This window comes from Durotheca rogersii (assembly GCF_024521655.1).
Source record: "Durotheca rogersii strain YMJ 92031201 chromosome Unknown GGS23scaffold_10, whole genome shotgun sequence".
Lineage (NCBI taxonomy): Eukaryota > Fungi > Ascomycota > Sordariomycetes > Xylariales > Xylariaceae > Durotheca > Durotheca rogersii.
Genome location: NW_026251241.1, coordinates 1211125 through 1226327, shown reverse-complemented (window position 1 = coordinate 1226327; position 15203 = coordinate 1211125). Strand labels below are relative to the sequence as shown.

Genomic DNA, 15203 nt, shown 5'->3' with positions numbered 1-15203 from the left:
CCTGACGAGATGCTTGGCGAGATCCTTTTTTTTTAATGCTTCTATTCTTCCCAGAGGTGCACCGAATCTCACAAACGGCGGCCTGCATGAAAAAGATCGACAACCATCTTCTGGATATATATGCGCGATCGATCGCGAGTCATTGATAATCGCCGGCGCGAACCCAACTCAACACGGAGCGTAATCACAAATAAATTCTCCAGCCCGGCGACCTCTCGTATCGGTGTTTAGTCGTAGGCTGAGCCCATCGCCAAGAGCCGTCTTGGCTGCCCGGATATGCCGACCGAATTTAGAGCGCCCCCCTTTTTTTTTCAGGGTGCAGCGCGCGCACGATCGAAGGCGTGGCGCAGGAAGGTGAGCGTACGGACTCAATGCGTCGACACGAACCCGGCTGTACGCGAAAACAGGCTGGTATACGCGACGGCCTCGCGAGGAGTTCTGGTAGATCGGCATGCTCGCTTCCTACACGTGGCTGGAACCGAATTACAAATGCGACAAGCCCAAATATAGGTAGGTAACCAAGGCGACTCCATAAAAATCGACGGACTGTTCGGACACGACATCGCTTTGCCCAGTCCAGGTATTCTTTTTGGCTATGAGGCTCGAGAGGACATTAATAAGCTGTTCCGTGGCTCAACGCTTCTGTCGACATTCCTTGGCCATGCGGTTGGTTCTGCGATACTCCGCGTCTGCGAGTCAGAACCTCTCCACCCATCTTCGGGAAAACAGGTATGTAGAACACACCACATCGTAGAACCGATAGGCCGCTTCGAGACGCGTAAGAAGCGGGTAGAAGTATTTTTGGACGTGCGCTAGCAACCCGATCATAGGGTGGTAGATACTTACCTGCTACTGAACTAACCTGCCTACTAACAGGATGATGGTGAGGTTGGTAAGTGGCGGAACTGTCTTTCGGCCGCGAAAGAGACAGTAGAAAGCCGGTTAGCTAGTATTGACATGCGTTAGAGCATGGCCCATTTCTTGTTAGGTTTGATCCGAGACACCCGGCTATAGAAGATGCCCTAGTTCACTACTGCGCGCACCCGTCCCCCAACTATACCAGCCTCTCGAGGCGGACCCGCTGGTAGCTGATCCCGACGGGTAAGAAGCTGTTCTGAGCTTCTGGGGCGGACACCTGTCCCAAGGGAGAGGAGCGTGGTCCCTGAAGAACTCCACGGCAAAACCATAGTGGCCCAATTGGGGGATCCTTCACGCGCACAGCCAACCTTGGCAAGGGATAAGGGGCAGGAAGTGCCGGGAGATCACCTTCGAAGGGGTCGATCACCCCTGTAAACCGTCACGACCGGTATCTCCATATCATCGCGTGCTGCGCAATAGCCCCCTGCGCGGACTGAGCGCACCCTAGAATACATATGTACGCGACTGTCCGCGAACGATAATTTCGCTACCACCATCAAGAACGGTTTCTCATTCTCGGATCGAACAGCACTGGCCAGTCAGCTCGACAGAGCGCACCGCCATAGCCTACCGCACGACTTGGCTGGGGTTATCGAGATTGTAGCTATAATACAGGCATCTTTACGCGAATGGCACTGTAGCAATCTATATGTCGTAGCAATAGCATAGAAATAGCTTGGATGTATATAATAAAAAGGTGCTGTATGAGCTCAAACCAGCCACCTTTCACAGGGAAGGCCAGCAATACTATAGCGTGGCTGTGCGGTATAAGTGGGACATTGGTACAAGGTAGGTACCTACCAAAGTTAGGTAGGTACCCCTACGCAGTAGTGGCCACAGCCGGCATCGGTGGGTAATTGAGCTAGAACAGCTGATGGCAGCTGGTGAGTACCACCCCCCCGTTCGCAGCAGGATCGCAACAGCAGACAAGTGGGGTGGGCTTAGGCGACTTTTTTCTCTTCCCTTACCTACCTATAGTACAAACTCCAGTCTCCGCCCCGGCAGTAATGCGAAATCACCACCGTGCTTCAACATGGTAGCCGAAGATGGTGTGCGTGGCGAGCCGAACGGCAATGTTCCGTCGACATCTGAACCCAAGGGCAATCTGTCCAAGAATCCCTCCGATGCACCAGCAATTGCGGAACCGACGGCAGACGCAGGAGAGGGGCGTGGCCGCCATGATGGCCGCAACAAGCAGCACCGTAGACTCGACGCCAATGGCCGCCGCAAAGGACGAGACACTAAGCGCAAGGACTCCCACCGTGGCGGAGACCAGTGAGTTATACTGCTCCTACTTGGCTGGCGCTGGGGATCGAAGCTCGCTAACTAACCCGCAGCCGTGATCCGTCAGACAAGCGACCGCGAACCTACGAGTGGCAGGAACGGAAGCGTAGGAGGCTCGACGAGGATAAGAACTCCGGCAGACAACCCGAGCCTAGTTATATGAGCATCCAGTTCCCCGAGGAGGAGATCGCCGCCGAGGAGCGCCGGCCGAAACGCAAGGTCGCCGTTCTGATTGGCTATGCCGGCACGGGGTATCATGGCCTACAGATCAATCACCGGGAGAAGACGATCGAAGGCGACCTTTTCGCCGCGCTGGTCGCCGCGAAGGCCATCTCTAAAGCGAATGCCGACGACCCGAGGAAGTCCAGCTTCGTGCGGTGTGCGAGGACGGATAAGGGGGTCCATGCTGCCGGAAACATGATCTCTCTGAAGCTGATCGTGGAGGACTCGGGTCTAGTGAAGAGAATCAACGACGAGTTGCCGCCGCAGATTCGTGTCTGGGGCATCCAGCGGACGAACAACGCCTTCAGCTGCTACCAGTCTTGCGACTCGAGGTGGTACGAGTACTTGATGCCCAGCTACTGCCTCCTGCCTCCCCATCCCGAAAGCTATCTAGGCAAGAAGGTTCTGGAGTCTGTTAAAGAGAAGGGCGTCGAAGATGAATATGCGAAACGGCTGAGCGACGTCAAGGACTACTGGGAGGAGGTGGAGAAGAACGAAATCCGTCCAATCTTGGACGCCTTGGATCCCGACATTCGGGAGACCGTCATGCGGCGCATGCACGTGGCGGACTTCGTAACCGGCAATACGACCTTCAACACAGGGGAGACATCCAAGCCCGAGGCCGATCTCGAGCCCGGGCCTTTAGATGGGGAACCCACCGACAAGCCTACGGAGACGGAGGAAGAGATACCCGATACTAAACCTGAAGGCAACCCAACTGACGCGTCTGACGGGGAGCCGGCCTCCACCGGAGAGGACTCGGCCGCCACGGCAGGACAGATACCTGAGCCGACGGATGCCGCAATTTCTAGACCGATAGAAACGCCGGACGTGGAGCCAACCAAGCCGAGGGAGTTGCACCCTGTAGAACGCGCCCTTAGGCAGATCAAGGCTACCTATGTCGCGGCCAAGCGACGCTACCGCGTCACGCCGGAGAGACTGTCACAGCTTCAAGATGCGCTGGACCGGTACACGGGGACGAAGAACTTCCACAACTACACGATCCAGAAAGCGCACGGGGACCCGTCGGCGCGGCGGACGATCAAGTCCTTCGTGGCGAGCCGGGAGCCGATCCAGATCAACGACACCGAGTGGCTGTCGCTCAAGGTGCACGGGCAGTCGTTCATGATGCACCAGATCCGCAAGATGGTGGGGATGGCGGTGCTGGTGACGCGGTGCGCGACGCCGCTCGCGCGCGTCGACGAGAGCTACTCGGCCGCGCGCATCAGCATCCCCAAGGCCCCGAGCCTCGGCCTGCTGCTCGAGCGGCCCGTGTTCGAGAACTACAACCGCCGCGCCCGCGAGCAGTACAACCTCGCCGAGCTCGACTTCGCCGCCCACGAGGCCGAGATCCAGGCGTTCAAGGACGCGCACATCTACCGCCGCATCTTCGAGCTCGAGGAGAAGGAGAACTCGTAAGCGAAAACCCCCTACTTATAGATCCCCCTCTCCGGGGGGCGTCGCACCATGTCCGGAGGACTAACAGCCCCCTAGCTTCCACACCTTCTTCCACCAGATCGACCACTACAAGTCGGCCTACTTCCTCTGGGTCACGGCGGGCGGCCTAGACGCGGCCCAGACGAGGGCCGGCCCGATGGAGGCCGTCCCCGAGGGGCTCGAGGACAACGAGTCGGGAGACGAAGAGCAAGACCCGGCGGGGAACGAGGGCTAGCGAGTCGTCACTTTCATAGTATTCGCCTGGCGAATAGCCTGGAAGGCTTCCACATCTCACAAACGCACATACGTATCTACTCCGGGTCCTTATGTGATAAGGGGATGCACACTATCGTACTTTACGCAGTCAAATGCAAGCTTGCATCACGTACACGGCGAAAATAGGGGATTGTCGTAAAGCTAGCGAATTAGATGGTAACTAGCCTATCATTAAGTACGGGAATCGTGTCGTCGAGAGAACCCACTCTAGGTCCCGGTCTAGCGCGGCGTGGTATCATCAAGGTTGACCCTCCCGTCCCACCTTTTTCCTGGTCGCAAGTAACGTGCGGCCACAATGCAATCCCCGAACGCCATATGTGTGCGTACCTCTGTGTACGTACGTCTGTCTGTGCGGACCCTTTCCCCCCGTGATGCAAATGTAACTGAGACGTGAGAGGAGCAAGGAAAAGGAGAGAAGAGGAAAAAACGAGCGGAGCAGGCGACGTAGTACAGGACCCAGAGCCGCGAGGGTAGTCAATCATTCCTACGTCTCGCGCGGGCGGTCCTCTAGCTACGGGGCCACTCAACCCGACTTGGACGGGGCAGCTCCGTCGCCCTGGCCCTGGCCTTGGCCCTGGTTCTGCTGGCGCTTCTTCTTCTGCTGCTCTTCCTCCATCTCGCGGGCGACGGCAGCGGCGCGGCTCTGCTTGCGCATGGCGGCGTCGCGCATGGCGAGGACCTGGTCGTAGAGGTGGGTGACGCGCTCGGCGGTGCGGTCGATGTCCTCGGCCGAGGGGCCGCCGGCGGCGCTGCTGCTGCTCGCGGCGCCGGCCGGCGGGTGCAGCGGGCCGCGGATCCAGAGCGTCTTGATCTCGCGGCTGATGGCCAGGAGGCCCTCGATCTCGGTGATCTGCGGCGAGGGAGGGGGGAGGGTTCGGTTAGCGCAGTGCCGTAGGAAGGTAAGAGTTAAAAAAAGGGGGGGGGATCCAGGCACACGTACCAGAGCGGCGGTCTCGGTCTCCATGGTCAAGCGGTTGAGGGCCGCGCGCTCGATGATGGGGCCGTCGCGCGGCAGAGGCTCGGTGGCGGCCGCCATGATGTTGCGGAAGCGCGTGAGGATCTGCGCGATGGTGCGGTTGTGGCGGTCTAGAATGGTGCTGTGGTTAGCCCGTGGCTGCGGACGCGGCTGCTGCTCGCTGCGTGGCACTGCGCCCCGGGCGTGGGCCGGGATGGCGGGATAGCCGGCGTACTGCTCGCCCACGCCGCGGTTCTCTAGGAAGCCCCAGATCTCGTCCTCCTGCTCGGACGTGAGCGGCTCCTGGCGCTGGCGGCCGGCGCCCGAGCTGGGTCCCGCTCGGGTGCCCTCGGTCGGAGCCGGGCCCTGGCGGCCATCGCCTGAGGCTGGCGACGACTGCTGGTTGCTACCGGCAGAGGACATGATGGGTGGAGGGGTCGTGAGATGGGAGGGGGGGCTGGATGGGATGTTGATGGTAGTGAGGGTGAATGTACGACGGGAGGAGAGGTTGAAGATGGAAGGTTGGTGGTGGAAGTCCATCAAAAGCAGTAGAGTATTTATAGCCACATAACTCGGGCGACAACAGTCATGTCGCCAGCTCCATTGCCAACAGTAAAGGTACTTTGTCCTGGAGGTGATCGACTGACTGCTTCCCTGGGGTCGAGGAGACGAGTCAAGATGGCAGGAATCAGGTAGCTCTTCTTGTTGAGGATGTCCATATCCATCCAGCGCATAACACCAGGCCTCCTTCTGGAGACGCCTAGCACGACCGTCCCTCCTTTGCGATCTGGTCCTTGCCAAAATTGAACGTCCCAATATCCAACGCCAGCAGCAGCAGCAGTAGCAGTGGAAGCAGCAAAGCCGAAAAGAAGAAAGAAAGAATAATTGAAAAAGGATGCAAAGCGCCTGGGTGCGTTTGGACTCCTGCAGGCGCAAGGGGATGACTTACCAAGAAGATTGCTGGGCTCTCCTCGTCGACTCATTTTGGCGTGTCTTTCTTCCTGAAAACGGACAATTACAGATAGATGGGGACGATACAGGTCCTGGGCGTCGTGACGGCGATGGGTAAGGAGCGTGAGTGAAAAGAAGGAAAAGGTTTGTGGGAGAGTTGGTGATTTTGTCCTTCTGTTCAGCAGTTAATAATAAAAATCGCCAGGGGAAGTTAATGGCACAGGAAGGTTGTCGTCGGAATCAGTCACGTGACAGGCCTCTTCTCCTGCACAGCGAGTTTCCACTCTTACCTTCACCTGCCGCATACTGTAGGTGGGTACTTAACCTAGCCTTTAGCAGAGCTTGATTTCATCATATTTAATAGGCACATGTAGACACCTGTACAGGTAGGTACCTATGCCTCCTACTACTTGGTGTTGGCCTTGAGATGTACATTAGGAGGTAACCCCACTGTGCAGAGCTCTACCTGTTGTTTCTTTGGTACCTCCTCTCTTGCTTAAAAGCGGTATCAGAGGTAGGTACCTCCTAGGTTAATACACAAATCTGGTACCTGTCAAAACGTAGGCGCCTTTACCTTAGGTACCTCCACTTAATGTACCTACGGATACGTACCACAGCATATGGTATAAAAACGAGCTCTTGAGCTCTTAGTGGAGGATGTACCCCGGAGGTGTTTATTAAAGGAAGGCAGAGCTGTTTGCAGGGGTAAGTATACTGTAGGTACCTAACCTAGGTAGGTATACGTAGGTATATACCTATAAGCATCGGTATTTCTATGCCCAGATGCCAACCCTCCACCCCCTCCACCCCAACAACCATTTTCCGGAGTTATCTATGATCTCTGTCGAATATCAGAGCTACCATCCTCGTTAGCTGCCAAACATATATCAGCATATATCAACATGTTCTGGATACGTACCGCGAGCACCTGATCCAGATCGTACCGCCCCCCGCAGCTCAGTTGCGGGATCTGGGAGTACTTTTTCGCGAGCTCTTCTCTCGTGTTCTGGAGTATCTGTTTCATTTTCGGCCAAGGTCAGCCAGGGTTCTAGTAGGTAGGTAAGTGCTCGCAACGGGAGACGCGCGTTGATGTACGACTGCTCCGGGCTTTCTCTCAGCGTCCTGACGAAGGCCCACGACATGGCCCCGGTGGGCGCGCCGGCGATCGAGGTGTCGGCCGACGTCTGGTTGTCGGCGCAGCCGGAGAACATCCACACGTCTTTTCCCTCCGTCTCCCAGTGCTCCTCGAAGTGCTCCGGCGCCAGCCCGTCCTCGTCGACGTCGTCGCCTCCGCGGTGGTGCAGCCCGTTGAAGAAGTCCGTCGCGCCGCCGAGCAGCATCTTGGCGTCGTCCAGCTTGGACAGCGAGAACCCGCCCTCCAGGAGCTCCCCCGCCGCGCGGATCAGCCCCACGCCCTGCTTGATCGTGTCGACCATGTTGACGTTGCCCGCCTCGTCCGGCCGGTACACGTAAGGCAGCTCGCACGCCGAGCCCGAATGGCAGCAGTCGAACAAGATGGTGAGGCGGCATTCCGGGTGCAGCGGCGAGACGATCGCTCGGTGCAGCTGCGCGACGAGCCGGTTCGGTTAGCCCCGCATCCTCTAGGTATTAGGAGACGCCGGTGTCTATCTCATATTAGGCGTGGTAAGGCCTCACCATCTCGCTCGTGATCTGGCCATTCTCTTGAAAGTCCACGGGACAGATAGTATCGTCAAAGCTAACCGCAATTAGCCAGAATGTAGCGAGACTAATAGCATCTACATCCTCACCCCGACGGTCGGTCGCCATCGTCGTTCCTGACCTGGCCTAAACGAATAAAATTCCGCCCCTCGTTAACTGTAGTCAAAGGGGGCAGAGGGGAGGAAAACGAAACAGATTAACGAACCCCCGTGACCGGAATAGCTCAGCCAGAGGACGTCTCCGGGCTGGTTCCGGGTCACCAACCATTGGATGGCGGCCAGGATATTGGCTGCCGTTGGAAAGAAGGGAGTGCCCTCGTTCTCGGGCGTGTCCAACATCATCACCATGTCGCGGGAGCTCGGGGAGAAGCCCCGGTCCTCGATAAGGAAATTGCGAATATTTTCGGAATCGTTGATGCAACCACGGAGCTCGTACTCAGTGCCGAAGTAGTTAATGCCGATGAGCAAGGCCTTCTTACGCGCCATGATGCGAAAACACCCGTCGAGGGTTTACCCGAAGAGCGATCGAGTTTGATGTATGTCCCCTCAACGGATCTAGGCAGAGTTCAAGCCGCGCGGAGTTGTCGTTAAATGCCTCCTCTAAAACAGCAAGATGGGGATTAAGCGGGTATCTCCGGACCAGATCATGCAGGTTCCGTTCAGATGGATCACTGTGTGACAGCGGAATCAGGGGAGGCCTCAGGCTCAGGGCTGGTGGATGTATTATTCCCCGCATCGCATCGCGCCGCACCGTACGGGATATTAACACCGACAGGGGCAGCAGGCTCCCACTTCATAGGGGACTCGTGCGGACGTCTCTGCGTCTGCAGAATTCCCGATGATCTCAGAAGGAGAACCGACTGCGCAGATAAAAACAATACCGAGGTATCGCATCGACCTTAATAATTTGACAGAAATGATTTTGGAAGGATGAAAATCGCTATGGGAGAGAGTTGCTTAACCTAATGCTGGAACACGACAATGGAGCAGGCTTGTTCTGTCACGGACTGAAAACCCGCCTACACTTGCACACGCTCTCGTAACGAACCTGTACTGAGGAAAGCAGCGGGTGTGTCGTTGAGACTAGGTACGGGTTGCCTTCTAAGTCAATGCATGTCATCAATGTCCTAAATTGATAGTTCGCATGAGAGAGTGTGTTGAATTTGGTAATAGTGTTCGAGTGCGAGTCCGGATCCTAGTCGCGTGGGGCCATCTGATCGTCGCTTTGTCGATCTAGGTATAATAGCAACCAAGTCCCCCATACTCTTCCCCCAAGCGGCGGTACCATGTCACTGTAGCCATCCATAGTATATGGACTATTTGTAGTTATTTAGCAGACGGGACAATGTTCTAACTGTAACACCTCTTTCCGATAAAATGACAGTACGGAAACCTGCCGGAATCTCACGTGGCAGAGCTGAAATCTGTGCCAAGTCAACATATATCACCAAGAGCGGAGATACTACCTATGTGATATGCTTCCTGTTCCTAGAAAGCCCAGTGTTATCCTTAAAGCAGCCAAGGGACATAAGTAGTCAAAAAGGTATAAACGGCCCTAGCCCGAATACGGCTCTGGTATCCCACGGGAGGCAGTCTTTACGGGCGTTAAGCAATACTATTACTACTACTATTAGACGATTGCATAGTGAAAGGGAGCAACGTGGGCACGCTGCTCAGGGAGATGGATAAGAAAATCATAGCTGACTAAGAGAAGAAGGACGGAGGCATAGTCACCAGGACAGGGCTCGTACGAAGTGCACGGCGACGAGGATGGTGATAAAAGAGTGTAATATCATATGCTCTCTATAGCGGTTAAGAAGTGAAAAATATAGGTTGAACTACGATGGTGAACATATAAGTGGGAGACCTATATAAGTACTCATCCGAAACCCTACAAGGACTAGTCCCACCGCACCACTACACTAATGCTCTACTACCTGCCAGACCCGTACTGCACATCATCGAAGATCCTGGATGTTAATAACGACATCGCTTTCTCCCTGGCCTGGTTGTCGCAAGAACAAAAGACCAAACTCTAGTCGTGAAGCCCCATTAGTGGCGCTGTACGACGAAGGATTGAACCGATCCGCCTCGGAAATGTCAGGATCCTGCGTAATGGTAATGACCTGGCTGCAGGTGGGCTTGAGCCGGGCCGGGGTCTCTACCCGCTTCTCGAGAATGATGTTCCTTGAGCCGCGGTCGAACCCGGCGAGGAGGATGATCTTGACCTGGTGGTTTGACGTTCTAAACCACCATCTCATGTCTCTTCGCGAGCCCTCTAGTGTTTCCGAATGCCCCGTTTCGATGACAAAGGTTGGCCAAGTTTCAACGTTGTGGGCTCGGACCGCCGGTCGAATCGCCTTCTCCACTATCTCCATTTGGGTGGCTAAGTGCCCGATTCGTTGCGCTACCCGTCGAAATCCAACTGTTCTCTAGGCCCATCTGAAGAATTTCGCGGTCGGTTTTACGCCAAATCCCAAGGTGAAGTGCTTCTTGTAGTCTAGTCGGGATAGTGATGATGAGGATCTCGCCTGAGGCCTCGAAGCGTCGAAGCCGGAAGCGCCTTCCATGTTGTTCTCTCTCGTTATCAATCTCAGCAAACTGCTGGACGGAGACGCCTGGGGAAACTTAGTAAAAGAACAACACGTATGTGTATATTTTACTTACCATAGACAATGAGAACATCTCCGATAGCGCGGTCGATCTCGTCAAAGAGCCTCTTGACGGTGGTGGGCCCGGCGACGGCGCCGTCGACACACTGATCTAGATGGGCGCCAACGTCAAGGCTGGCTCCCCCGAAGACGTCGAATGAATCGGCGATACAGCAGCCGTGATCGGTGGGTGCTGAAGGTAAGAAGTTGTTGTGGGAGAGAAGATGCCTGGAGGTGGGGGTTGGCAGGAGGGGAGAAAGCCATGATTTGTTTGTGAAAATCGAGATTCGTCTCAGATATTAACGGGCTGTTAGAGGCTTCCCCACCTTCCTCCTCCTCCTGCAATAATTGTGGGCAATAGGTGCTCACTGACTACGCCCATAGTTACGCGATCAGCCAAGAACGTCATGGGCGGGTTGCGAGGCTTGATACATGGCGACAATCGCTGATGTGTGATATGAGCATGTTCGTCGAGGTGAAGACCGTGGAAACTACCGGCGATGGTCTCAAGCAGAGTGGAGACACCACTAACATCCGCAAGGGTCAGTTCCAGGGTTTCTCAAAAAGGGGTGGGCAGAGACGGCGGCGAGGCTTACCTTCCGGGACGGCTCAAGACGAAGAGCATCTCGCCGCTCCTGACCAAGCCGCCGAAGCTTTCCAGAGTCTGGATCTTCCTCCATCTATGCGATATCCATTTCCGGACGATAAGGGGTGCCCGCCAAAGAACGTCGAGAATGTCCTTCTGGTAGTCTGTGTCCTTGCCGAGGCCGTGCACCGATACCTAGGTCGCGCCAAGAGATCCCGACCGGCGGTCGAGGGTACCTTTAGGGATCTTGAGCGAAGGCATGCAGAAGACACTTCTTCGCGTCGAAGTCGGGGGAATTTGGGTCCAGCGCCGGAGGAGGAGAGAGAGAAACGGGTTTACACCCAGTTGCCGAGTTGCACCCAGCTACCAATAAGAGTGGGCCAGCAGTGTCGGCGCCGAACTACTCCAATTGGTTAGTCTCGTCCTCGTTTTGCTGGAGTCTCGTCATCGCCGCCCATCCCGTTCCCATGCATCTTCTTCCCATCTCTCTTCTCCATCTACCTGTTGGCTTGCTTTTCTTTTTCTCTTCTTTTCTTTTTTCGTCGCTCTGCTCTTGTTTCGGCTTCTTGAAATCCGGCCGGCCCCCGCCTGGACGAGAAAGATGGAGATTCTCAAAAGTTGTGACGCATGCAAGGCGCGAAAGGTCCGATGTAACCGTAAGTTACCTAGCTGGCAATGCACACATACATACCATTCACGTTCCGTACCGCGAGAGAGGCTCAAGTCGGCGTACATACAGGGTACCCCGGTCCCTGCGAGAATTGCGTGGTAAGTCCCAATCCGCCGCCCAATCCGCCGCCGTGTCGTCGCCGTGTCGCGTCTTGGACGAGCTCTAAATTCGTACTAATACTTTCTCGTCAAGCGCCGTAAAGTGCAGTGTCACTTTAGCCGCAAAAGGGTGCCCCAGAGACGGAATGGTGAGTGAGCGCCGCCTCCGGGTCGAACGGCTTACTAAAGGGTCAACCGACTAGCCACCAACATCTACACATCACCCCCTTCGACAAGGCGACAATCCCCCGCTACTCCCCAGGTGAACGAAAAGGTCAGCGTGTGTGTGGTATAGGTAGGGTCGAGATGGAGAAGAGCTCTGCCCTTGCTAACCCGCAGATACTTCCCAACAGCCTCGGCCATCGTTGCCTGAGCTCTATGTTGATCGCCTGTTAGCTGGGGCGGGAAGACCGGACGACCCGGCCAACGATAAGCCCCCGTTCGCTGTCAAAGTAAATATGTTAAGTCTTTGGCTCGTGTATTGGTACTGATCCTCCGTAGGGACTTGGACTTACCAGTATGTCTCAGTTTGGCCTCTGCTAACTTGGGATAATGATAATGCACGACTAATTAGGTGTAGTGGGCGGTACCAGTTTAACTTTCTTCTCCGACAACCGATTGTTATACCTGTCCTCCCGGTTACGGAATGATAAGGTAACAAAGTTGGTTCAAAGAATATCATACATAATCGCTTCTCGGCTGAATCACAATGGTGAGCCCCAAGGAATACTCCTCTCCGCCCCTAACCCCCTTTTCTCTCGTAGTATAAATTCCGCAGGCGGTCACGCTGCTGGAAATGGCTGTGCGATACTGTCTCCCGGAGCGTTTCTTATTCAGAAAGTATCCCGAGAGAGAAGCGCTAATTTTTCACAGTGGGAGTGACACCTGGCTCTCTAGGGAGCCTAAAAGGAAACCAGAAGGATACTTTAACATTCTCGGACAGAGCCGAAGTAAACCCTCACATACGGCGTCAGTTTTCTCTGTGTGTAGCTCTAGTCATCATATATTCTGTTTGTCTAACCTAGACCTAGTATACTTTGAGAGGGTCCATCCGTTCTATCCGTTCGTTGATCGGACTGAATTTGAGGCCCTGGCTTTCGGCCCCGATTTCCCTGGTCCCTTACTTCATAACAAAGCTCTATACGCCCTATACTACGCTATCATCGCCCTGGGATGCCAGGCCAGGGGTGGGGGGAAGTTTGAGTCTGGAAAAGGGAAGGCCTGGCAGTTCTTGGTCAGGGCTTTCTCTATATTCCCTGATATCCTTGCCCTCCCAGACTCTTTGGATGTTCTTCAGGCTATGACGGCTATGACTATATTTTCGCTCAAGTAGGTGTATTAAGTCTTACAAATCCCTACACTACCTTTCGCCTTACATCCGTCGTTCACCCCTAATATCGTCCGTTCTATATTTTCCCTGTTACCACCGCAGAAAGCAGTTGTGATGGTTGCAACGCTGAAGAGCCGTCACTAACTCCAGGTGCTATAGTATATCCTGTCTCGCGATCGAACATTTCATCTTGTCCGAGGCAACCAGGAGAGCACAGAATCTTGGGTGCACGAATCTCCGAGGCAATGCCCGGGCAACCTACCACAAAACCTTCTGGGTTCTCTATACAGTCGAGAAGATATCCAACTTCCATTTCGGGAGGAACTCTGTATGTCTATCTGCCGTATCCATCGTCTTGTTAAGTCAATGATTAGCGGTATGGCGTTCCAGCACTAAAGATTAACGGTTGTAGATGTTCACCGACCACGATATCGCAATCCCGGTCCCATCCGTACCAGATGCCGTCATTGGAGAGCTTGATTGGTTTCTTACCACTGCGAGATACTCTCGTCTTCTCTCTAGGTCCATGTCCTCGTTATTTTCTGCCGCGGGAGCAGATGACCCAAAGATGTACTACATGTCTATAATTGACCAATGCGAAGCCGAGTTAGATCGATGGCGCATGTCAATACCGGCGAACATTAGGCCCGGTGAGCCATATCGAACACACGCAATGCAAGGCACATTGCTACGAACAGCAGCTCTCCGCATTCACCTATTCTACTACAGCTTCAGGCTGAGCCTATGCCGGGCGACATTGAACCTGGCTGCAAACACCAGTCAGGTAGTGAGCCAGGCTCGCCAAATTGAAAGTACGAGACTTATGATGGAGGCATCACGGTCAGTACTGGAGTTGACGACTTTCGTTGAAGTGGAGCCGGGTACGCCGCTTTGGTAAGGACCAGACACCTATACGACTTTGTGTTCCGCCCTTAAGCCCTGTTAATCTAATATCGGCGTTATTTCTTGACTGCAGGATCATAGCAGGCATTCCGATTGTAGCCCTTTTCATCCTGTTCGATTTTGTCGTCACAAACCCTAAGCATGCCGGAACGGCGACAAACCTTGCCCTCCTCGACATGGTCGGTGGCCACTTCAGCAGGATCGAGTACGCGAGCGGCGGCAGCCTTCCGGGGTCACTCATTGGCGAATTCGGGCACATCGCCCGAGAGTATGTCAACACGATAAAGAGTGAGGAGGCTTTGAATTCGGCGTCCGACAAGCCCGCATCCGTGCAGCCAAAATCGCCATCTATGCCTCTTCAATCACCTAGCCAGGTCCATAGACCTATCGAGAATAGAATTTCCCCCGGGGTTGGTTCGTCTCTAGGCCTCGACCCCGCACAGGTGAGCATAAACTTCCCAGTGGCCGTGAACACTGTTACTAAGGTATTCTAGATGACGGACAACCTTGTGTTCGACGGTGATGTCGCTTTGCCAATCGATGAGACCCTGTTCTTCCCCATCAATGACAGAATATTCGGGATGGATAACGACTTTCCTACCGGCACTGACATCATGGATCTTTTCAACTCCGCCATGCCTGGTATCGATCCGTTCTTCAACTAACTTCTAGGTGGCAACAGCCAAGACTAACCCGTATTCATTGGGTTATGCCTGAAGATGTGCTCTGGAGAGTTGCCCTAGGCCTATCGGTCGTAAATAACCTCTCTCCAGTCTTTTATGGTATATGTAGATCGTTAGGAAATTCGGAAGCGCTTTTAGAAGCGAGCCGGGTTTGACGGGTGCAAGTCAAAATAATAGGACTCGTCAGCTTTCTTTCGGCTTTTCCCTTTCTCTAGTCTCTCAACTCCATGATACCCCATCCGTAAACTTATCGGATAAGAAACTGGCTTCTTGTTAGCAACAGAAGTTTTAACAACGAACGGATTTAACAGCTACACGGCTGAAGAAAGTATTCGAACTTAGTTGCCCTGATATACAGTGTCAAGATTTTCCTATTGCGTTCCAGGAAAATATAGACTATTACACTGTCTACCATATTAATTATGTCGCAGAGAAACATCACCTGTATAAACCTACATATCCAAACGGTACAATTCATATATACAACTGTGTTTTCATGCCGAAATTTTAGAAGTGCAGTGTTATGTAGCTTCCACGACAGAAAGACATTGGTGACCATT

At 54.3% G+C, this 15203-nt stretch overlaps 5 protein-coding genes across 5 annotated transcripts; 2 read left to right on the top strand and 3 right to left on the bottom strand.

Moving 5' to 3' along the window:
• Positions 1 to 1951: 1951 nt before the first annotated feature.
• Positions 1952 to 4096, top strand: GGS23DRAFT_597043 (pseudouridine synthase; the record flags this gene model as incomplete). Its single annotated transcript, XM_051518563.1, has 3 exons — positions 1952 to 2193; positions 2256 to 3839; positions 3919 to 4096. The coding sequence occupies 3 exons, from the start codon at positions 1952 to 1954 to the stop codon at positions 4094 to 4096; spliced, it is 2004 nt and encodes a 667-aa protein (XP_051371998.1).
• A 564-nt stretch (positions 4097 to 4660) lies between these two features.
• On the bottom strand, positions 4661 to 5515 carry GGS23DRAFT_597042 (uncharacterized protein; the record flags this gene model as incomplete). Its single annotated transcript, XM_051518562.1, has 2 exons — positions 4661 to 4987; positions 5078 to 5515. The coding sequence occupies 2 exons, from the start codon at positions 5513 to 5515 to the stop codon at positions 4661 to 4663; spliced, it is 765 nt and encodes a 254-aa protein (XP_051371997.1).
• A 1360-nt stretch (positions 5516 to 6875) lies between these two features.
• On the bottom strand, positions 6876 to 8208 carry GGS23DRAFT_605298 (peptidase C14; the record flags this gene model as incomplete). The annotated part of the gene is made up of 5 exons (XM_051519734.1): positions 6876 to 7058; positions 7129 to 7608; positions 7700 to 7760; positions 7813 to 7849; positions 7929 to 8208. 5 exons carry the CDS (start codon positions 8206 to 8208, stop codon positions 6876 to 6878), a joined length of 1041 nt encoding a protein of 346 aa, XP_051371996.1.
• A 1472-nt stretch (positions 8209 to 9680) lies between these two features.
• GGS23DRAFT_605297 (uncharacterized protein) lies at positions 9681 to 10637 on the bottom strand (the record flags this gene model as incomplete). The annotated part of the gene is made up of 4 exons (XM_051519733.1): positions 9681 to 10000; positions 10053 to 10340; positions 10390 to 10485; positions 10526 to 10637. The coding sequence occupies 4 exons, from the start codon at positions 10635 to 10637 to the stop codon at positions 9681 to 9683; spliced, it is 816 nt and encodes a 271-aa protein (XP_051371995.1).
• A 923-nt stretch (positions 10638 to 11560) lies between these two features.
• Positions 11561 to 14625, top strand: GGS23DRAFT_605296 (uncharacterized protein; the record flags this gene model as incomplete). Its single annotated transcript, XM_051519732.1, has 12 exons — positions 11561 to 11615; positions 11699 to 11727; positions 11822 to 11876; positions 11931 to 12007; positions 12081 to 12192; positions 12302 to 12439; positions 12601 to 12696; positions 12759 to 13056; positions 13217 to 13385; positions 13470 to 13951; positions 14034 to 14403; positions 14455 to 14625. The coding sequence occupies 12 exons, from the start codon at positions 11561 to 11563 to the stop codon at positions 14623 to 14625; spliced, it is 2052 nt and encodes a 683-aa protein (XP_051371994.1).
• Between the last annotated feature and the right edge of the window lie 578 nt (positions 14626 to 15203).